General features: G+C 42.3%; 1 protein-coding gene across 3 annotated transcripts in view; it reads left to right on the forward strand.

Moving 5' to 3' along the window:
- LOC121875751 (ADP-ribosylation factor GTPase-activating protein 1-like) overlaps positions 1 to 24,025 on the forward strand; it is a 48,376-nt gene that overhangs the window by 20,479 nt on the left and 3,872 nt on the right. For 2 of the 3 annotated variants that reach the window (XM_042380430.1, XM_042380431.1), the window contains 2 exons: positions 22,394 to 22,560; positions 23,656 to 23,781. In XM_042380430.1, coding sequence (XP_042236364.1) covers positions 22,394 to 22,560; positions 23,656 to 23,781 — 293 coding nt within the window. The remainder of the gene's footprint in view (positions 1 to 22,393; positions 22,561 to 23,655; positions 23,782 to 24,025) is intronic. The other variant, XM_042380432.1, reaches the window with a different exon arrangement.

The raw sequence follows: 24,025 nt of genomic DNA on the forward strand, positions 1-24,025 counted from the left end.
TTACAGAACAGAATATGAGATGAAATACACATACACACACATCATTTTATATATATAGTAATGACATTTTCACAATAATACAGTGTACTTACACCTTTCCTACACATACACACGGTGATTAAAAGAATTTCAGTGTGTGGAACTCCACCAAAGCAATTACTGACACAGACCTACACCACATTTTGGGCAACAAATTGTAGTCCAGGTACTACTGTACTGTGCATCTTTTCTGCTTCCTTCGGACAGTATGTTTGCATACATAACTAGGTCTACTCTCCATAATGGCCCAAGACTTTCTGACACCCATGCATTGCCTAGGCTCACCATAACTCAAGATATAAACATTGGGAACGTGGGAAGGTAATACTGTAGGCCTTTAAAAGTCATGGCGGGAAAGTACGGTGTACATATACATTGACCACAATACCCTACAGCTGTGTATACTGTATGTACATTGGCCACACTTAGGGATTGAGACCACTTCCAGATGTCATATGATTCACTTGACTCTTAATTGCATTCCATAGATTGATTATTTCACGAGCTTTGTTAATTGCTTTTTGTTGGAATTAAGTTGAAATTCAGGTACTGTACTGTACAGTATACTGTATAAGACAAAAGGTATTGTTAATTCTTAGAGCATATTATGTACTGTACACAACTACACTTACCCATTAAGCTGTCATTGGTTGCATATTTAAATCAGAATTCCCAATTTTCAAAATTGCACAGTGCAGTACTGTGCTACTTGTTTTATTTATGTTCACAATACAATTTAAATACAAAAATGTAAAATGATAATGCTGTATCTATTAAGTATCATTTATTGTGCCTGTAGCCAATTGTAATACCTGTACATTATTTGGTAATTTATTCTATCCAAGAATATGATTTTCACCTTTTTGTGATTATTTTATTTCTTTAATATTGTTTGCCAATCATATTTCCCTTCTTTCTTTCTTTTTTCTTTTTAGAAAAATGGGAACACTAAAGGAATGTTTGTTATGAATTGCATTTGTAATGTTTATAACCTGTTACCATTGACTCAGAGACAAACAAGATTGAGGGTTCAAAGCCCTGGTTTCCCAGGATCTCTTGATATGGCTGACTGGAACGTTTTTGAAAATTAGTTGACCTTCCCATTGCAACATTAACCATTTAATATCAAGGCACTCCTGGGAGGTAAAAGCTGCCACTTTAGGCTGAAGGCTTGGAGTCTCTTCTACCATTCTAACATGCGACTTTCTTGGCCCACATACAGTATTATTGTACTTTTCTATAAAGCATTTATTTATTGGCTTACCCTTAATTCCAGTCCACTGTGCAGCAACAGCAGACATCATTTCACTCCATCTCTTTGATAGAATGTGAGGCACTTGCTTAATTTATTCTTTTTCTGAGAGTTTGTCTCTGCAGTGTTGGGTCTTGCAAACTCCTAGCTCATTACATCTCATGTATTTTTCAGGATATGCAAGTTAGTTATTGGGATCAGCTTTTCTGAAACTTTTCAGGGAAATGTACATTAGGGGCAGCATTTGCCTTAATGAAATTTTGTTTTCCATTCAATTTTACAGTTGAATGTTCAATAGATTTATCTGAGAGTGAGGTAAGAAGTAGTCTCCTGTCTTGTCCTTATTCTTAAAAGTTCCGTGAACGCATTTTGTGTCGAGCTGAGCTAGGAGTGTCCTGGTTTAGTGATGTTGCAATCTGTTGTCACATGACCATAGAGGTGTTACATCTTCAGTGGTCTTTCTTATTAGTGTGTATTCATTTCGAGAAAAGGGCCTACTTGTAGGTGTACTTCACATACCGGTATTTGCTGATACTTAGCTTTATCACATACCGGTATTTGCTGATAGTTAGCTTTATATCAGAGCTGCATAACCTTAGAGAATTTAATGTTTATTCCTTTCATTCTACTATGCTTTTGTTTGTAAATTATTTGGGAGTACATATGTTGCACAAGCACATGAAATTGTTGTGCCTCTTTCCTCCCATTTCTAGCTGACATGAGATACTTGAGTTACTTGGGCTGCTGTTGAGGAATTTATCCTGAAATTCTGTTTTATAGCCAAGATTCTCTTTCTTCCTGTGGATGCTGTTGAAGTGAGCTGGAACTGAGGAATCTACCAGTGAAATGACACACTTGTAATCCAGTCATGTGTGAGTCAAAAAGTACACATGTTATTGTGAAGACTCTTAGCCTTCTGTTTGAAGTGGTAACTTTCACCTTGTAGATCTCTTTTTTTTTATTATTATCATATTATTAATATTTTTAAGGGGATTGGGTTTTTAATAGGATTGTCAACTGATTTTTAATTAGTTCTAGTTAAGAATATCAGAGGCCCCGGGAACCCTGGATTTTCAGGCTATACTCGAGTTCCTTGATTCAGGCTTGGCCATGAAATATGAGTTTAGGATTAACCTTGCATTTTTGAAGAACTATCTATATACTTATTCTTTGTGTGTTCTCTCTTATTTTGCATTCCTCAGTCTCTTTCTGGCCTTACTACAACAGTCACAGCTATTGCTGGGGTTGATTGGTCACAATCAGAGGCTGTAGAAGAAAATCAAATAGAGGTGAGATGTTGTACAATGTAGACCAAGGTGCTCTTTATGGTACAGATCAGTAGTTTTGAGTAGGCTTGTTCATGGCACAGATAAATATAGTAATTAGAGATAGTTGCTCCATTGACTTTGGCTCTGTAATAGATACAGTATATTAGCATTGATCAGTGTATTAATTGGAGAATCTAATGCTGATCTTTACAATTGCTTTTTATTTGAAGGCAAACTGTTGAGAATATTGGTTGTAATTTAGTAGAAATGAACACCAAACCTTGATGACTTAGTTAACATTGTTAGATACATTTGTACATTGTTTTGTATATATTGTTTTGTTTGTCTTTTTTATATAGAAAGAGAGAATATTTCGTGTTAAATTTGTAGAACTTGTGAATTTATTGTTACACCCTTACATACAGTAATACTGTACAGTATAGTACCTTTATATATTTAGCTTGTTAGAGATGGTTAGTGCAACAGTTGTAGTCACTTCTCATAGTGCAGTGCTGTGTATTTATAATGGTAATTACAATTCCAAGTTGTGTAGTAATTGGTACATTTTATGGTATAGTATTGAGATGTGTTGCATAATATTGTGGGAATTCTCCACTTTAGTGATGAATGAATATTGGTAAAATGAAAATTTGGGGGTCAAAGTGATGACTAGGAGTTAAGTAAATACTTGATTCCTTAAGTAGGTATTGATGGTATTCTTTTGTTTCTAGTTATAGTAGCTGGCCTTCTTATACATTATCCAGGCCCCAACCTACTGCTGGCAGTGGAAATTGGCTTAGTCAGAAGTTTAGCTTCTTAAGACATAACTTCTGTGCAGTCACATTTTAGATACTGTATTAAATATTTTTTAAATCATAAAGTATCTGTGGCAATCAAAATCCTTCTCATTTGAAGATATAGTATATAGATATGGGACCATTTGTCAAACAATGGTTGGGACATGGGGGTTGCCATGTAAGGGGTTCTTTTGGAGGTTGGAGCACCAGGCCTAAAATGTACAAAATTTAGAGTAAACCCTCTGTAACTGGCTGTGAAGAGCCTTTTTAGATCACTAGATTCACCCCTAAAAGTAGCTTTAACTTTACACTGTAACATTAAAACTTGAAATTGTAGGCACATAAACAAGCATTATTGAAAGCATATAAATAGTACAGTATCGTAATGAAAGTTTAAAAAAGAGCAAAAATTATACAAGTTAGTGTACACTCGGTAAAAAAGTATCATTCATGAGGGCTCCGATGAATTTCGAATTGAACAATCCACACTTAGGGCTACCAATGTGAGGTGTGCCTCTTGGGCCTTTATCAAAAGTATTCGTTCATGGTGTCATTTTGTTTCGCACAAGAATTGTAAAGAAATTTTTTTTAAAGAGTGTACAACCCACATCACAGTAGCCCCTGAAACTCGCAATAACAACATAACTGTGGTCATAGCAATGGTGCTCTGACGTAGACTCTCCACACACTGACCATACAAGCAGCATCCAGAGCACAAGCCCTCATCATGGGAGATTTTAATCATATGCCAATAAACTGGGTGAATCTTACTACACAAGCCTTGGGAGAAGAATACTGTGATCTCATTCAAGACTCATTTCTCACACAACACATGTCAGAACCCATGAGGGGAGACAACATTTTAAATTTAGTCTTGCTGACTGAGGAGGCTATGGTGGACAAGGTCCACGCTGGGGAGAAACTTAACTCCAACCAGCTACAACTACATACTAAGATGGAATACAATCTTTGATGGTTGAGAGAAATTAGTTGAAATTAGTTAGCTTGCTGGTATCTTGACTGTATTGGTCCAATATTCTCTCGTGTTTTAGTTTGATATATTTGAAAGAATCCCTTGGAATTTGAATTCGCCTCCCTTGCTACCTTCAGTTCATTATTCCTCTGCTTTTCTTATCTCGGTCTTAAGCCTGCCTGCCAATACTTTATAATAATCTCGGAGGTAAACTTCACCATGATTTATTCTCCTACCTATAGCCTTCCTTTGTCCAATAATAATCTTTAAATAATAATTTATCCATTTGAGGTCTTTGTTTGATTTGAGTTTTCTGTATGGTATGCTCTGCCTTTGTGCATTAAGTAACTCATTATTTAAATTGTTTTCAACCTCAGATCTCATGATCAGGTCATCCCCAACCTTCACATTTTGTGAGGTTATCATTGTCAGATCTCCAGGTAAAGTGAGGTAGCCCTCAGTGAAGGTCGCCTCACGTGAGGTCATGTAATTCACACCCAAACGTCATACCCCTTCTCTCTGCTGCCTTTTCAAATTATCAAAGTTTGCTTATCTGAAATTGGGACTGTAATGGAATTTTCCTCGTGACTGCCATTAAATTCTAATTTGAATCTTACTTCTTTGTGATCGCTGTTAGTTAGTTCATTCCCTGCCTTGATATTACTAATGAGGTTTTCTCTGTTTGACAGAACTAAATCAAGTATATTATTACCCCAGGTGGGTTCAGCTATATGTTGACTTAGGAAACAGTCCTAAACTGGTCCAAGAAAATCCTCTGATTCAGAGTTACCCGTAAGGTCCATCCAATCTATTTGACTAAAGTTAAAGCCGCCTATTATACAGACTTTCCTATGTCTGGCTGCCCTGCTTACTTCATCCCAAATTAGTCGCTCATTAACTCTATCAAGATTAGGAGGTCTATATATTACTCCTATGATTAATTTTTACGTACCATCGGTTAATTCTATCCAAACTGTTCCTGTATTCAGTTCAGTTTTTATTAACTTATTTATTCCACACTTGAGATTATTCCTGACATAGATTGCTACTCCGCCTCCTTTCCTAATCTGCCTATCGGTATGGAATAATTTGTAACCTGCAATTTCGTATTCGACAGGTAATTCAAGTGAGTAAGTTTATCCATGTTTCGGTGAATGTTATTACTGTATATTGTTTTTTTCGGTATATATCAACGCCCTGATTTCGTTTTTCATACTTCTACTGTTTGCGTGGTAGACCTTTAAGTTAGTCGTGATCTGAGTCCTCCCTTTGTAGCGTTTAGGTTTTAACCCCCTGCCTAATTTAGTTTTGTCATCATTCCTAGCACTAACAAAATTGTCAAGAGCAATGGAGGGATCCTATACAGGCCACTTGGCCTTCTTCCCTCGGTAACTTGAAAGTACAGAATGTGTTTGACAGCACTGACAACGTACTGTACTGTAGATATTCATTTAACATCTTGATCCATTATCAACCAGACTTTCCTCTCATCTTATACTGTAGTAGAAAATAATTTTATTTTATTTTATTATTGTGCTGAATTCGACCTCATCTCATCATTTCCCCCATTCACAGTATCATTTGGCTGATATTACTGTTCTACCTTACTCATTGTCTGAATTAATTTCATGTATTTACTGATACAGCATTTGATGATCGTTTTATTTATCTTTGGGAATGAATTAGTGTCATAAAAGCTTTGTTATTTGGTAAAAATGTACTACAGTACAGTGATTATATGTTACAGTCCACCCGGCGTACATGAAAAGTTTCTGATCTTTTATATTTCAGTGGTGCAGGTCTGATGTGGGGATTTGTAAGAGTGCTCTATTATGTTGCCCTATGCTGTACTTGTTTATAACTTATGGCTGAGATTCATTCAGGAAAAGCATTACCATTAACTCAATGTGAACTGAATAAGACTACATAGAGAGTGTGCCTAGATATGTCTGTCTGTAGATGTAAACTTTATAAGCACAGCAAGTCTTCATTTTTAATACTCCAGTTCTGTGTCATGGCACATACTGAACATGTTATTGTAGGTAAGATGTCTGATGATATTGCATTTAAGCAGTCACTGACATTGTTTGACCTTTCTGAGGTAACCAGAAGGTGAAGTAAAGATAATAAAACAGTCTATTTTTTATAGAGCTCATGTGCTGTGAGTACACTACACTACATAGTTCCCTTTTTCTTGTCCAACTTGTAATTGATAAAGAATGTTAAATTATTACAATGATGATAAGATTACTATTTTGATAGCAGAGCTACCCATGAGTAATTGGAAGAGCTAGGTATTAGTCTAAACAAGTGACTTTTACCAGACACACTTGTCTAGAACTCATAAAAAAAAGATAAGTTTGACCCTACTCACTGAACCTTAATTTAAAGGTCACATTGCCTGAATTTCAGTTGTATACTCACTTTAGCAACATATACAATGATTTTTTTTTTAATGTTTGTACATAAAGCATAATTGTATTTTTACATGATGTGGTTTATATTTTTCTTTAACACACACACACACACACACATTGTTTATCATGGTCAAAAGGGCAATAAATTTGGTGGACTTTATCATGGGTTTTTAACATACGTATGAAATTTGTCCACAGGATTTAATAGTTCTGTATTGCAACCAGGAAGAGTGACTTGTGTACAGTACTCTGAAGGTCACACTGACTTGTTAATATAAAAAAAAATGAAGACCATGACTTTTGGCATGTTTATACCCGTAGATAAAGTTCATGGCTCATTGTTTTATATATATATATATATATATATATATATATATATATATATATATATATATATATATATATATATATATATATATATATATATATATATATATATATATATATATATATATATATATATATATATATATATATATATATATATATATATATATATATATATATAAAATTGCAGAAGTGTCATCACATTTTTTCTAACAAAAAATATTTTTTCATAGGTTCTTGATTTAATACAATCAGTAGTTTTTTGCCACAAATTTATTGAAATGTACCTTACCCTAACATAACCTTTACCTAACCTAACTTAACCTTAACATGTCTTACCTAACCTAACCTAACTTATCTTACCCCACCTAACCTTTCCATTTTTATAATGCATTCGCAGAGATAATCAAAGGTTAAAATGCATAATAGTGATATCCTAAGCTATGTTTATATATCATTAACAGATTTATAGATATATTGGAGAAATGAATGTAAAAAAGTTTGTTTTCTTTGCAAACGTACAGTACGTATTTTTTAAAAAGTCGTTTAATTTTTTCTAGAGAACTTAATTTTTTGCCATGTGCATTGTGACTTTCTTGGGTTAGATTAGGTAAAGTAAGGATAGGTAAGGTAAGATTAGGTAAGGTTACTGTAGGTTATGTTACGGTAAGATACATTTCATTAATTTTGTAGCAAAAAACATCACTACAGAATGTATCAGATATAAAACCTATGAACATTATTCTTTTTTATCAGAAAAATGCTATACCACTGTTAATTTTTATCCCCCTTTTTTATTAGGTTTGATTAACTTAGATTGAGTTGGGTATTATTTAATTGAACATTTTGGCTGTAAATTGCTTATCCATTACCAAAAGCTCCTGTGTAGATTACTGTTGGCGCACAGAAATAAGTCATGGGTAGTTCATGGATACTTGGCAGAATAGCTTGCTAAACTTGGTCTTAGCCATACCAAGATATTTGTGAGTTATAGTGCCTTGAAAGGTATATTTTTCATTTCATATGTGGCACACATACGAAGGACCTTCTTTCAGACTTTTACTATGAAGCTTGCAGAGTTTGCAGAGCTTGCAGCAGTTTTTATTGCAAGTGCACCTTGCAGGGTCGAATTTTGTTATGCCATGATTGGCTTACGTCTCCTATTCAGTTATGTATCAGTCCCTGTCGGCATTTTAAGAACTATTTATAGAGTTCGTACGACCACTACACCTCAGTTATGAACCTTGAGTGAATCGCACTCGCGGGAGTTCGTATGGACTTCAGATCTCCCAGAACTTACTAACTTTGTATCTCAGCAGTTTTGGTGAATCTGAGCCCAGTACTCATTATTTTAAAGTAGAGTTTACTACAGCTCCTCCCCGACTTACGACTGGGTTAGGGACCGACATCCAGGTTGTAAGTCGGAAATGTTTAAATAATACATAGAAAATCTAAAATGGGTGTCTCTTTTTCTTCTCAGCACCACAAAATACTCACTTTTAAGCTTGCCAGCTATTTTAAAGTGAATTACAAACGAAAATTTTGTCTGTGTACTGACTTTGAGACTCGAAAATACGTAATTCGACCAAATTTTGGTACGACTGAGGCAGGTTGTAAGTCAAGTAGGTCATAAGTCGGGGAGGAGCTGTATATATTTTTGATTACATCACTTACTTGAATGTAGATCAGTTAAGCTTGATGGATAAGTTATAAAAATATATAGGAAAGAGGTAAATGTAGTGGAATGTTAGGGGTGAAAATAGCCATTTTATGCAAGAAGTAGCCCCAAGGAGCTAAAAATAGCCAAGTTGTGTAGGATATGCCCAGATACGGTGGTAAATTAGCAGGTGATGTAGGAAGCATCCAAGTGGGGTGAAAAGTAGTTATTTAGCACAAAAAACAGCCAGCCTCCTGAGGAAGTGACCTTTTGTTTTAGGATTTTATTTGGCCACTTAGGAAATAGTCAAGTGTGTTAGATACTTGTCAGTTGTGGTGAAAAGTAGCCTGGTATAAAAGAAAGTAACCAGGTGTGTAGGACAGTAGCTAGGTGTGTATGAAAGTACCCAGGTGTTTAGGAAAGTAGTCAGATGTATTAGAAAATAGCCAGGTATATAGGAAAGTAGCCATGTGTATAGGGTAGTCGAGTGTGTTGGAAAATAGCAAGATGTGTAGGGAAATGGCTAGGCGTATGGAAAGTTGCCATGTGCATAGGAAAGTATCCTGGTGTACAGGTAAATAGCCATGTATATGTTTAGGAAAGTAGTTAGGTGTGCAATGAAGTAGTCAGACCATAGGAAGTGTGTTCAGGAAAGTAACTGGAAAACTAAGGAAAGTATCCATTCACCTGGGAAACAAGCGAGCTGTCGAAGTAAATATCCATGGGTAAAGGAAAGTAGTCAGATTATCAGGAAAAGTTAGATATAACAGGAAGTAGCCTAATATTTAGAAAAGTGGCCAGTCATCTTGGGAAGTAGCCTGGTGTCTTTAGTACTAGTCAGATGTCTTGGATAGTACCAGGTGTCTAGGGAAGTATCCCAAATGGATGGAAAAGCAATGAGTTGTTTTGGAAAGTACACAAGTATCAGGGAAGTGTCAAGGGACGTAGTTGTATCTTGGAATAGTCTAATGTTGGAAAAGTAGCCAGATGTATGTGGGGATAGCCGGAGAGATAGCGAAAAATAACAAAATCGAGATGTAGAGATGTTTAAAAAAAGACATTAGAGGCTTCTTACTGGTAAATAAGGCGGGAAGGTAGTGAGAAATAACTAATAGTGACGTGTGGCTTTTTAGGGTGGTCGGGAAGTAGCCGGCCGGGACGAGTCTCCACATATTCGGCAACTACTACCCCGGAGACCAGGAAGTAGGGATGTGGGGCAGGGTCAGAAGTAGCCACATTAGAGGTGGAAGAAGCCAAATTACAGCTGGAAGTAGCCAAGTTTATAGTGAGAAGTAGCCTATTAGAACTGGAAATAGCCACATTACAGCTCAAATAAAAAATTTACGCAAAACGATAGGGGGAAGCATTATTACTGTAATGGTAAGAATTAATAGTAATAATATTAAAACTTGTATGACGAAAAATTATCACATAGATACACTTCTTATTTGCGTAATTTTCAGTGTCGGTAGCAGGTAAACCCAGGCGGCCTTGACACTACCAGCTGCCACGTGAAACACTTGGTAGGACCTTCTCCAGTTATCCTCCTCTCATCCCAGTTATCCCACTCACCCCAGTTATCCCCCTCTCACCCCAGTTATCCCACTCTCCCCAGTTATCCCCCTCTCACCCCAGTTATCCCACTCTCCCCAGTTATCCCCCTCTCACCCCAGTTATCCTTATCCCCTCCCATCCCAGTTATACCTCTCCCACCCCAGTTATCCCCCTTCCATCCCAGTTATCCCCTTCCATCCCAGTTATCCCCCTTCCATCCCAGTTATCCCTCCCATTCCAGTTATCCCTCTCCCACCCTAGTTATCCCTCCCATCCCAGTTATCCCCCCTCCTCCTAAACACAGCTTTACCTTTCATACCAGCTGTCCTCTTTACCCAGCTGTATCCTTCACCACAGCTGTGCCCTTCACTGCAGCTAAACCCTTCACCCAGCTGTACTCTTTACCACAGCTGTACCCTTCTCTCAGCTGTACCCTTCACCACAGCTGTACCCTTCTCTCAGCTGTACCCTTCACCACAGCTGTACCCTTCTCTCAGCTGTACCCTTCACCGCAGTTGTACCCCTTCACTGCAGTTGTACCCCTCCACTGCAGCTGCAGCTGCAGACCTTCACCGCAGTTGTACCCTTCGCTGCAGCTGTACCCTTCACTGCAACTGTACCCTTCACCGCAGTTGTACCCTTCACCGCAGTTGTACTGCAGCTGTATCCTTCACTGCAGCTGTTCACCTCTTCACCCTTCACTGCAGTTGTACCCTTCACTGCAGCTACTGCAGCTGTACCCTTCACTGCAGCTGTACCCTTCACCGCAGTTGTACCCTTCACTGCAGCTGTATCCTTCACTGCAGCTGTACCCTTCACCTCAGTTGTACCCTTCACCGCAGTTGTACCCTTCACTGCAGCTGTATCCTTCACTGCAGCTGTACCCTTCACCTCAGTTGTACCCTTCACCGCAGTTGTACCCTTCACTGCAGCTGTACCCTTTACCATAGCTGTATCCTTCACCCAGTTGTACCCTTCACCACAGCTGTACCTCTTAAATTTTTAAGTCATGGTTTGCCTCAGTACTGTATTAGCTATAAGTCATTTATTAAAGGTAGGGAGAAGGTATTTGGTGGAAAGAAAAGCCCGTGTCAGGAAATTCTCAGGGTGGGCGGGAAGTAGCCATCCAGAGTGGGCGGGAAGCAAGCGCCAGGCAAGTGGCATAGTGCCAGACACGTCAGTGGTGTTGTGGTCGTCAGTGAGTGAAGGTGCGGCGGTGGTGCTCTGGTGACCGTGTGTTGTCTGGTGGCGGTAGTTTCCGTTCATAACACGAGCTCACTGTTTACCATTAGGATGTCCTCTGTGGAAAATTTTTCGAACAAATTCCTAGATACACTTTAGGTATTATTTGAACTGTGACTTGATATAATTCTGAAAGTAGGGCCATGTGTGGTCTTTGTTACTACGAGTAACAAACACTTTTATGTGTGTGTGTGTGGGGGGCGTTGTGTGTACAGTACAGCGGAACAACCAAGGTGTCAGTGGCCATAGTAACATGGGGGTAAATATTGTGATGGGGAGGGAAGACTCGGTTGAGACGCAGATGCAACATGTTGTGGGTTATGAGGGAGGAGCTACGTTTTGTTATTGGTTGTGAGTGTGATTGATCCCGAGTGAGGGAGTGTGTCCCTTTAGTAACCAGCTGAGAGCCACACTACCCTCACAACCCCCTCCCTCCCCCCATCCTCCTGCACCACCACCTTGTGTTCACTCTTGCTTTGTCCTCTACGCCTCCTCCCTCCCTCTCTTTCTTTCTTTATCTCATCTTTACATTTCCATTTTTCAGTCCCTCACACTTCATTGTTTTCCTCACCCTTTCGCCCCTTAGTCCTCTCTTATTCCTTCTCCCGTTCATCGTTCTTAATATCCATTACCTTTTTAACTCTCCTTTATTAGTCCCTCTTTATGTGTGTGCGTGTTCCTCTCTCTCTCTCTCTCTCTCTCTCTCTCTCTCTCTCTCTCTCTCTCTCTCTAAGTGTGTTTTCCTCTCTGTACCCTCTTCCCTCCCATATTTCACCACCCAGTCTCTCTCATCATGATAGAAACGCAGTGAGAACAAAAACATTTCCTCCATGACGTTTGTGGAGAGAGAGAAAACGCCATTTGGTGTGTTAGAATCGACCCCGACACTCACTGATCATCCGTAATCGCTCTACATTACCCAACAGGTCTCCATCTATCTACCTGGTTGATTTTGTTTGTGTGTGCGCTCTCTCTCTCTCCCTTATCCATCCCAACCCCCTCTTACTCTCAGTCCCCTCTTCTTCACTCCCCTCCTCTCCCACCCTTTCCCACACTTTGAATCCTTCCCGTCCCCCTTTCTCATTTCCCTCTTCCTTTCCTCTTACTTTCAATTATTTCCCCTTCCTTCTTAACTTTGTCTTCTTCCCTCTCCCTCCCTTTCTTCACTGTCTTTTCGCCCCCCATTTCCCTCCCCCATTTCCCTCCCCATCCTTCCTCTCCATATTGCCCCAATCCTGCCCTCTTGCTCCCCATCCTCACTCTCCCCTCCTCACTGTCACTGCCCTCCCTTCCTTACTGAACCCTCCCTTTCCTCCTTACTGAACCCCCTTTCCCTTCCCACCTCATCCTCCCTTCCCTTTCCATACCCCTGTTGAGTGGTGCTGGTAGCTGGGGGTGCAGGGTGAGGTTGGCACCCAATACAGGTCCTGGTTAATGTGCTGCGCCATAGTCAGCCCACCTCTCTTACCTCCTCCTAAACTTCTTCAATTTCCGAACTATAACTTCCTTCCCCCACCTCTAATCCTTTTTCACCTCTTCTTTCTCTCTCTAAAAAAAAAAAAAAAATTCACCCCCCTCAATCTTCCCTCCACATACTCCTCCCTCCCTCCATACACTCCTTCCCTAACCCTCCCTTCCCTCCCTAACCCCCACCCTTCCTCCTAACCCCCACCCTTCCCTCCTAACCCCTCCCTTCCTAACCCCCTCCCTTCCCCTAACCCTCCCTTCCTCCTTCCTCCTCCCTCCTCCTTCCTCCTAACCTCCTCCTTCCCCACCTAAACCCCTCCTTCCCCACCAACCCCCTCCCTTCCCCACCAACCCTCCCTTCCCCACCAACCTCCTTCCCTCCTAACCCCTCCCTTCCTCCAACCCCCCTCCTTCCCTCCTAACCCCTCCTTCCCTCCTAACCCCTCCCTTCCCTCCTAACCCTCCCTTCCCTCCTAACCCCTTTTCCTCCTAACCCCTTCCTCTAACCCTAACCCCTTCCTTCCCCTAACCCCCCTCCTTCCCTCCTAACCCCTCCCTTCCCTCCTAACCCCCTCCTAACCCCCTTCCTTCCCCCTAACCCCTCCTAACCCCTTCCTTTCCTCCTAACCCCCTTCCTTCCCCTAACCCCCTTTCCTTCCCTCCAACTGCTGGAGGTCATAAACCCCATGCCCCTCACCTCTCACTGTCCCTCCTCCTCTCTCGTGATAAGTCCCTTTCCTTCTCCTCCCTTTCTCACCTGATCTCTTCCTCCTTCCCCTCTCTCACCTGATCCCTTCCTCCCTCTCTCACCTGATCTTCCCCTTCCTCCTCCCTTTCTCATCTGATCTTTTCTCTCCCCCTCCTCCCTCTCTCAGCCGCCTCCTCCGTTTCACAGCTAATGACATCTTCGTCAAACTTTAATACACTTGTAACTAATCCTTGTAAATGGGTCAGAGCAGGTGAAGCTTGTACTTGGGGGTCCACAATCAGCTGTGTCTTGTACTTGGGGCAACACGTAAACAGCTGGAACAATAGTAAAGAAACTACCCCAACACGTAAACAACTGGGACAAGTAAACTAAGATATACTGTTATGTTTTTCTTTCATGTCTATTTTCATCCGTTTGTCTTTTGAGTCGTGATGGGGTAACAATTCTCAGGAGAAATAAGACTTGTCCAGATCTCAGCTAAGAAAAATGTGTGAGGTGAGGGTTAGGTGTGTTTATGTAGGCTATTCAATGGACAGAAGTGAAGTTTATTATTATTTTCATCATAATCACCGTCAGTAGTAGCAGCAGTAGTAGTGATAGTAGTAGGACTTGCAGCTTTATTGTTACATTATTACTATTATTATTATTATTTTATCATTGTTGTTGGTGTTTATTATTAATGTTATGATATCCTTAGTATTGCTACTGTCATATCAATGGTAACGGTTCCCCTTGACGAAGCAAAATACCTTTCCTCCGTTGACTTGGTAAAAAGTTCCACTCCAGGGAATACGACGGGGAGATCTTCCGTCTTATAGGGCTGGTACCCGGGTGGTGGTGGTGGGGCAGACTCGGTCACAGGTAATTAGTGGAATTCATGAGGTGTGTTGGGTAGTGGGTGAGAGGAGACCTTCAACCACTAGGGTAATGGTGGAGGGAGGACGAGACTAGTGAAGGAACAAGGGGCACTAGAGGAGGAACAAGGTGCACTAGAGGAGGAACAAAGCACTAGAGGAGGAACAAGGTGCACTAGAGGAGGAACAAGGAGCACTAGAGGAGGAACAAGGAGCACTAGAGGAGGAACAAGGGGCAGTAGAGTAGGAACAAGGAGCACTAGAGGAAGAACAAGGCATTAGAGGAGGAACAAGGAGCACTAGAGGAACAAGGAGCACTAGAGGAGGAACAAGGTGCACTAGAGGAACAAAGAGCACTAGAGGAGGAACAAGGTGCACTAGAGGAACAAGGAGCACTAGAGGAGGAACAAGGGGCAGTAGAGGAGGAACAAGAGGCACTAGAGGAGGAACAAGGAGCACTAGACGAACAAGAGGGCAGCAGTTAGTGGTTTAAGTGGGCACTAAGTGAAGGGTAGAGGTGCTTGATCTTCACACACACATACACAGACACACACACATACACAGACATACACACGGGAAAAACACACAGCTCTCACCCAGACAATGAGATCAAGGACGTGAGTGGCTGCTCCTGTCTCCTGCAGCTGTGACCCCTCCTCCACCTCCTCTTCTTACTACTACTACTTTCTTCTCCTTCAACGACTACTACTAATACTATTTTTTTTTCTCATCTTCTAATTTTTTTTCTCCCATATTTTTCCCCTTTTTCTCTTCCTCCTCTGACTATCCTTTCTCTCTTCATCCTTCTCCTCTTCTCATCATTCTCCTCTTTTGTTATTCCCTTTTCCTCTACCTTCTCTTATTGGACGTTTTCTTCTCATCCTCCTCCTTTTCTTCTCATCCTTCATCACCACCTTCTTCCCTTCCTTCTCCTCCTCTCCTTATTCTCTTTCTATTATGTATTTGTTCTATTTCTCTTCCATGTCTCATTTTTCTCTTTGTTTTCCTCTCCTCTTCTTTCGTCTTTTCTTTCCCTTCTCCCTCCTGCTTCTCCTCCTCCCACCTTTCATATATTCTTATTCTTCCCAATTCCTTTCCTCCTCACCTCTTTATCCTCTTTATTTATCTTATATCATTACTATCTTCCTCCTGATGTTGTAGACAGCTGGTATTGGTGTAGACAGCTGGTGGTTGGGTAGACAAGGAGTGATACTGGTAATAGCCGTGGAGAACGATACTAATTAACACAGACAGCAAGTAATTACGGTAATGACGCCGCTTATTTGATGATTATGTAATTACGGTGATGGTGACACTTAGTGAAAGCTGGTGAGGAGTCCTGACAGCTGATGGTGGTAACAGGTGGTGATAATGAAGGAAGGAGATCATCATGTGTAACCAGACCTTCACACTGTGTACACTATGACCACACTGTACTGATGCTCTTAAACTCATCGTTTGAGAGCTCCCAAGGCCACTGTTGAAGAGGTGACGATGAGTGAGTGGGAGAGAGGAAGGTGATGATGAGAGGGGGGGTGACGATGAGTGAGTGGGAGAGAGGAAGGTGATGATGAGAGGGGGGTGACGATGAGTGAGTGGGGAGGGGAAGGTGACGATGAGTGGGTGGGAGAGGGGATGTGGAGGTGACGATGAGAGGGGGGGAGAGGGAGGTGACGATGAGAGGGTGGGAGAGGGTGAGGTGTCGATGAGAGGTGGAAGTTAGTGTGGGATAGGGGAAGTGACTGTGGGAAAGGGGATAAAGGTTGTCAGGTAGAGAGGTGGAAGGGCTAGATGTGAGAGAATGTGTGGGGAACGGGAAGGTGAGAGAAAGAGGGAAGGTAAGGGAGAGGGAATGTGGGGTGTGAGTGAGGTAGAAAGTGACGATAACCATATTTGGGAGGTGAGAGGAATATGGCCGTGGCTGACGATCCTCCTCCTCCTCATTATTTCTCATAACTCATATTTCGTCTCCTATTTTTCTTCTTTTTATTATCCCTTGCCATCTCCTCTCTGCCATTTTATTCTTCAGCGTCGTTTTCGCCTGTTTCTTCCTCTTCTTCCATCTTTTATTGCTTCTCGGCATCCCCTTACTATCACCTTTGTTGTCATCTTCCCTTCCTTTTTTTATGTTTCTTATTATTATTCTTCCTACCACATTCGTCGTCTTCTTATTCCTCCTCTTCCTATCATTTATCCTACTTTTCTCTTCTTCTTGACCCCCTCCTCAGCACTTTCTCCCTGACCTGGTCATCCTATTTGTATTTACTCACCTTGACCCATTGGGAGAGCCATGAGTGTATGCGAGTAACCTGGGTGTATGTGGGTGACCTGGTGTAGGTGGGTGAGTGTCCTCAGTGGGTGTTGATGTAGGTGGGTGTGTCCTCAGTGGGTGTTGATGTAGGTGGGTGTGTCCTCAGTGGGTGTTGATGTAGGTGGGTGAGTGTCCTCAGTGGGTGTTGATGTAGGTGGGTGTGTCCTCAGTGGGTGTTGATGTAGGTGGGTGTGTGGGTGATGTAGGTGGGTGTGTCCTCAGTGGGTGTTGATGTAGGTGGGTGTGTCCTCAGTGGGTGTTGATGTAGGTGGGTGTGTCCTCAGTGGGTGCTGATGTAGGTGGGTGAGTGTCCTCAGTGGGTGTTGATGTAGGTGGGTGTGTCCTCAGTGGGTGTTGATGTAGGTGGGTGAGTGTCCTCAGTGGGTGTTGATGTAGTGGGTGTGTCCTCAGTGGGTGTTGATGTAGGTGGTGTGTCCTCAGTGGGTGTTGATGTGTCCTCAGTGGTGTTGATGTAGGTGGGTGAGTGTCCTCAGTGGGTGCTGATGTAGGTGGGTGAGTGTCCTCAGTGGGTGTGTCCCCAGTGGGTGTTGATGTAGGTGGGTGTGTCCTCAGTGGGTGATGTAGGCGGGTGTGTCCCCAACAGGTGATGGTGTAGGTGGGTGTGTCCTCAGTGGTGTTGATGTAGGTGTGTGTCCTCAGTTGGTGTAGGTGGATGTGTCCTCAGTGGGTGTGTCCCCAACGGATGATGGTGTAGGTGGGTGTGTTTTCAGTGGACGGTGGTGTAGGTGGGCAAATAGGTATTGTAGACACAGACATAATGACTCAGGTACAGACTGTCTCTTTACTGTTCGCCACTCTCTGCTCCTATACGTGTGGGTGGGACAGTGGCGGGAGGGTGGGGGCTACCGCATGCTATTGGGGGAGGGAGGAGACGGGGTAAAACCAAGGTAGTTCACTGGGTTGGGGAGGAGCAGTGGACCTGATGACATTCTTGAATCTGGTTATCGTGACCTGGGGCCGTACTGTAACCTCTTGTCAGGTCAAAGGAAGATGGGGGGGGGGTTGAGGAGGTAAGGGGGAGGGGAGGTGATTAAGGAGGTGCGTGATACCAGGGCGTGACGGTAGGGGGGAGAAGGGAAGGAGGGGGTAACGGGGAGACGTGAGGCAGCCACAAGCAGTTTACAATATTGATCTGGTAATATAGTGAGGTGTGTAGTGCGTTGCCGTGTAGGGCGGTAGATGGGGATTGTGGGGGTGTGGTGTACATGACATATGTAGATGGGGGTACAAAGCGGTACACCGCAGGTTATGTAACAGAGGACTGCCGCCCACTAGGGTGTCCCGGCAGTAGGGTCCGTGGGCGGGTAGCCCCTGAGCCGGACATCCTTCCTACAGAGCGTTGAGGATAACATGAGCCGACTGTACAGCGGATGTGTACAGGTGGGATGTACAGTGACGGGCGTGTCATTCTGTTTTTGTTTTGTGTCGCACTCCCTCACCGCCAGCTGGGCGTTGCCGCCGCCGCGTGGCCGGCCAGTCAGCTGTTGCTGCTCGTGCTGGTGGCAGCAGCCGGTGGGGACCCTGGTGTGAGGCGCCTCCGTGATGTGTGATGGTGTTTCTTGTGCTGAAGGCACATGATGGCCGAGCGACTTACACTGACCAATATCCTCCCATACAGGATGTTGGTGACATTACACCCGCTTGTATAATTGTAGTGAAATCGACCTTTGCACTACGCCCTGGCTTGGTGAAAACCGAGATGAGTATTGGAACAGTGAGATAGAGAACGGCACGGCGAGGGGCGGTGATGCAGTGAAGCGCGGTGGGGATCACCGGTACAGTGAGGCACGGAAAGTATAGTGATACGAAACCGGAGGCTGTGAGAAGGTGATTGGGCATCAGGAAACTCATTCGATAGTGGTTAGGCAGTAAGAGCCTCAGTCGACTGATTGGGCATCAGAAGCCTCAGTCAGCAGTGATTGGGTAGCAGGAGGAAGAGACGAACGTGATTGGACAGTAGGAAGGAGAGGAATATGGCTGACTTGGAAATAAGTGTGGGCAGAGGTAGGCTGAGGACTTGCCTTGACGAAGATGACGACGAAGAGGAGTCATCCAATCAAGGGGGCGGCCCCGGAACACTCGCACCCTGGACACGGTCAGAGGGCTCGAGGGCAGCCTTCGGACGGCTCAAGGCCAAGCTCTTCGAGACCCGGCTGGCCACCCACGTTCGCCAAGCACAACTAGCCCTCGCTGACTCTATAAAGCACGCAGGATGGGCAGTGGAACACAAGGTGGGTCACCACACACTGAGAGTCTTTAGAGCATTGAGTCATGAGAGGTCATAGGAAAATTGGGTGAGTCATAAGAGGCCATAGGAAAATTGGGTGAGTCATGTGAGGCCAAAGGACTATTTGGTGAGTGGTGATAGGTAATATGAGGATTGGTAATTCATGAGTGGTCGTAGGAGAATTAGGTGAGCCATTAGAGGTCATATGAGTATTTGGCGATTCGTAATAGGAGGATTGGTGAGTTATGAGAGGCCATAGGAGAATTGGGGGAAATATAAAGGGAGTTATGGGAGCATTATATATGGCAGTAGAGGTCAGGGGAGTATATATTAAGGGAGGTCATGGGCGTATTTATTAAGGGAGGTCATGGGAGTATTTATTAAGGGAGGTCATGGGAGTATTTATTAAGGGAGGTCAGGGGAGTATTTATTAAGGGAGGTCATGGGAGTATTTATTAAGGGAGGTCATGGGAGTATTTATTAAGGAGGTCATATTTATTAAGGGAGAGGGAGTATATATTAGAGGTCATAAATTTATTAAGGAGGTCAGGGAGTATATATTAAGGGAGGTCAGGGGAGTATTTATTAAGGGAGGTCAGGGGAGTATATATTAAGAGAGGTCATGGGAGTATTTATTAAGAGAGGTCATGGGAGTATTTATTAAGGGAGGTCAGGGGAGTATTTATTATGGGAGGTCAGGGGAGCATCAGCTGTTCATGGATAATCAGGGAAATTTTAGTTGTGGGTGGACCAGGGTGAAATAGAAAGGCACAGGGTGGGTCAACAGCTGCCAGGGAGGCACGGGTGGGTCAACAGTTACCAGGGAGGCACAGCAGTTACCAGGGAGGCACAGGGTGGGTCCAAGTGCCAGGGGAGGCACGGGTGGGTCACCAGGAGGCTTGGGTCACCCAGGGAGGCACAGGGTGGGTCAACAGTTACCAGGGAGGCACAGGGGTGGGTCAAGGCAACAGTTGCCAGGGGAGGCACAGGGTGGGTCAACAGTTGCCAGGAGGTAGGGTGGGTCAACAGTTGCCAGGGAGGCACAGGGTGGGTCAACAGTTGCCAGGAGGCACAGGGTGGGTCAACAGTTGCCAGGGAGGCACAGGGTGGGTCAACAGTTACCAGGGAGGCACAGGGTGGGTCAAGAGTTACCAGGGAGGCACAGGGTGGGTCAGCAGTTGCCAGGGAGGCACAGGGTGGGTCAACAGTTGCCAGTGAGGCACAGGGTGGGTCAACATTTGCCAGGGAGGCACAGGGTGGATCAGCAATTACCAGGGAGGCATGGGGTGGGTCAGCAATTTGCTTGGGGGAGGACAGGGGGGTCAGCAATTTGCCTGGGGAGGTCAGGGTGGTCAGCAATGTTCAGGAAAGTACAGGTTGGGTCAGCAGGGTGAGTCGATGTGTTTGGGAAGCACAGGGTAGTGCCGGGGGTGTTAGTGGAGTACAGGGTGGGTCAAAAATTGTTTAGGAAACAAAGGGTGGGTTAGGAGGTGTCAGAAAATGACAGGGTGGGTCAGGAGGTATTCATGAAACACAGGGTGGGTTAGGAGATATCAGGGAAGTACAGTCACCCACAAAAGTCCTGTCGCCTCTACTGTTCATGTACCACAAAATTCAGACTCGTGAACCCAAAACAGTATACACTGGTGCATTATTCTGTTTTTAAATGCTTCGGGTTCATGAGTCTGAATCTCCAAGTTTGTGGTTCAGGAGGAGAGGCAGCAGGACTTTTGTGGGGTGACTGTACAAGGTGGGTCAGGGAAGTACATGGTGGATGAAGAAGTGTCTGGGAGGGACAGGATGGATCGGGGAGTGTTATGGAAGGATATTGTGGGTCAGGAGTTATCATGGAAATACATGGTGGGGTCAGGTGGTGTCTGGGAGGGACAGGGTGAATCAGGAGGTATCTGGGAATTACAGGATGGTCAGGAGATGTCTGGTAAGTACAGTGTGGGTCAGGGGTGTTTGGAAAGTACAGGGTGGATCAGGAGGTGTCAAGGACATACAAGGTAGGTCAGGAGGTGTCAGGGAATTACATGGTGGGTCAGGAGGTGTCAGGGAAGGACACCAGGGTTCAGGAGGGGTTATGGAATACAGAATACAGTACATTTTGTATGTTGGAAACTTTAATTTTTTTTAAACATCTTCACTAGATCTTTTCCCAGTTGTATCAGTGGGCCAGACTGTAAGTCTGTACAGTATTCAATCTACAGTGTTGTTTTGTATTATCAGGACGTGTAAAGTACAGTACATTCTTCATTTCATCAGTTTTTATTTTCCGGACATCTTAATTGTAGCATCACCTGTGTACTGTACATCATTCAGCCTGTGTTAGTCCTTGAAGCTAGTCTCTCTGTCCCTTATTGTGGTTATTTACAGGACTGCATAGCTTGTGTGCTGCAGCATATCCTTGAGCTATTTCATAATGAGGAGAGGGTGGAGGATCCTACCTCGAAATACACTACATGTCAGGAATTTGGGCTCCTATCATTGTTATGTAAGCTGCTGTGTGCATGGTTAATGATATGAGATTTTCTCACTTTAAAACATAATCTGTGATTAATATACTTTATTTTGATGCAAATACCCAATGTGACTGTTCACAGTAACCATGCATATACTTATTCTTTGTGTTACGACTAAATGCATTTCTACATATACGAACTGAATAAAAACATTCTAAGTGGAGTTATTTTATATAATGATAAATCTGTCTAGTAACATGCAATTTCATAAATTTTTCATTCTTATGATTATTATTGTCATTATTTCAGCAATTTTCCATGCATACAGCAGTTATGGTGACTTTCCTGCCTGATGGCATGGTGACTCATTTACCATCAGGTATATATTTATTTCAGTTAATGCCCATAGGTTTTAAGTATGGTATTTATGATACACAGGATTTTGATGGTTAAAAGAAATTATTCAATGCAACCACTTATTGAAAATTTTATATAGGGAGGAGTTTATATTTTTTTATTAAATTAAAAAAATCAAAATTTCATGATTTCTTTGGTATGAAAATGGAGTGTATTCGGGTATGTGTTAATACAGTATTGCACTTGAAATCTGTGGACAACAGTCAAAAAGGTATGGTTCCACTCAAGTTATTTTTTAAGCTTAAAAACAGGTAAGTGAATATGTAAGTAAAATAATCAAGACTGTGATATTGAGGTTTTTTTATAAGAGTTCATTAACATTATTGTCAAACACTTTACTGTACCTGGTATCTTTCCTGTTCTCTCCTCTTTGCTAATCTGAGTGCTTTGTTTCAGGTGAGCGAGGTGTCCCGTCGTGGGTGGAGTGAAGCTACCCGGGCATGGGGAAGTGGTGGAGCTGGTGGTGGAACTCTAGCCCTCACAGGCAGTTCAGGGGGACCACATGAACGCTCTTCCTTGTTGCTTGGCCCAGGTGATGGATACCAGCGGCTTGACAACAACAGGTTAGTTTCACTTTTTAGTACTGTAGAAAGTTCTTTTCTTCTGCATGGACTAATCCTTCAAATAAGAAATGGTGATAAAGGAAAAATTCTTGCATATACAATACATAAAAGAATTTGATTTTTCATACTCCATGTTTAATGTTAAAAACATAAGAATATGGATTGGCAAATTCACACATTTACCTGGATCTTGTATAAAGTGACCAACTTGTATTGGCAAAATAAAAACTGACTAAGAAGACAGGATAGTGTTGTATTAAATGGTTAATGGTTATCACTAGAGTACTGTACAGTATGGGAATTACAAGTGACCTACATCATTTTGTAACACTAAAATTTTTAGGGAGTGAACTCTAAGAGGTAGTGTATTAACAAAAGTTAGAAGTAGTGCATTACAGAAGATAAATATCACATGATATGTTTGAGTCATCAACCATTTGTGGCAAATATATTTTAGCTGCTAATGTAATGCCGCTGTTTAGTCATGCTTATTACAAAACTTATGGAAATGGATATGTATATCTTGTATTGTACTTGCATAACAGTTGTTCAACTCTTGTATGACCAGTAATACTGATATGGCAGAGGTTTCCTATTTTAATTGGGTCATAGAGGCTTCAGTAAAAACTGAAGCTAAATATCAGGAGAAAATTTTTCTTTAATATATCCTTGAAATACAGACTCTTGATTCACGTCCGGTAGATTTCAAACTGCATTGAGAATTGCACCTAAAGATACCTGTTCCTGTGTGGAGTGTTTCCTATAGGATAACTGGTCCAATTTAATGTGATGGCTGGAACGATATTTACTAAAAAAAAATTCATTGTTCCTTTAAACTTTTATAATATGATATTGTATTGGTTAGTTCTTATTTCCCATAATTTGTTGCATAGAAAAATTCAGAATTAAATCTGTCTTATAATTCTTTGTCAGGAGATTGAAAATGTACTACTTCTTTTTTTTTTGCATAAATACCTAACCCAGTATTTGTCATCTCCATATCATCGTTGTTTTTGGTGCTTACTAACTGCATGGTGGCTGGATTCACTAAATGCATGACAACTGAAACTCCTGCATGACCATCCCCTCACTCAGCATCAGTGGTAACCAGGCTGCCTTAGATAGTGACAGTGGCCCACAGAATGACATCCTCCAGGACAAAGAGGATGAACCCCACTTGAGGAATGAAAATGTATCAAGAAGTAAAGATCGCCACTTAGAGTAAGAAATTTGTTCTGCATATTCACTATACTGTACTGTATATCTATTTTTCTTCTTATAGTATAATATTATCCAACACAAGGAAATGTGGCTCATGAATGGCTAATCAATTCTATTTGGTCCATTGAGATGTTGTTAGCATCAATATAGAATAGTGCTCATTGGTTCCACTAGCATTACTTGCTTTTAAGAAGACCTAAGTTTGAAGGAGTAAATTATCATAGGAATCTTTAATATGCTGTAC

This window comes from Homarus americanus, unplaced genomic scaffold (assembly GCF_018991925.1).
Source record: "Homarus americanus isolate GMGI-L3 unplaced genomic scaffold, GMGI_Hamer_2.0 scaffold22250, whole genome shotgun sequence".
Classification (NCBI taxonomy): domain Eukaryota; kingdom Metazoa; phylum Arthropoda; class Malacostraca; order Decapoda; family Nephropidae; genus Homarus; species Homarus americanus.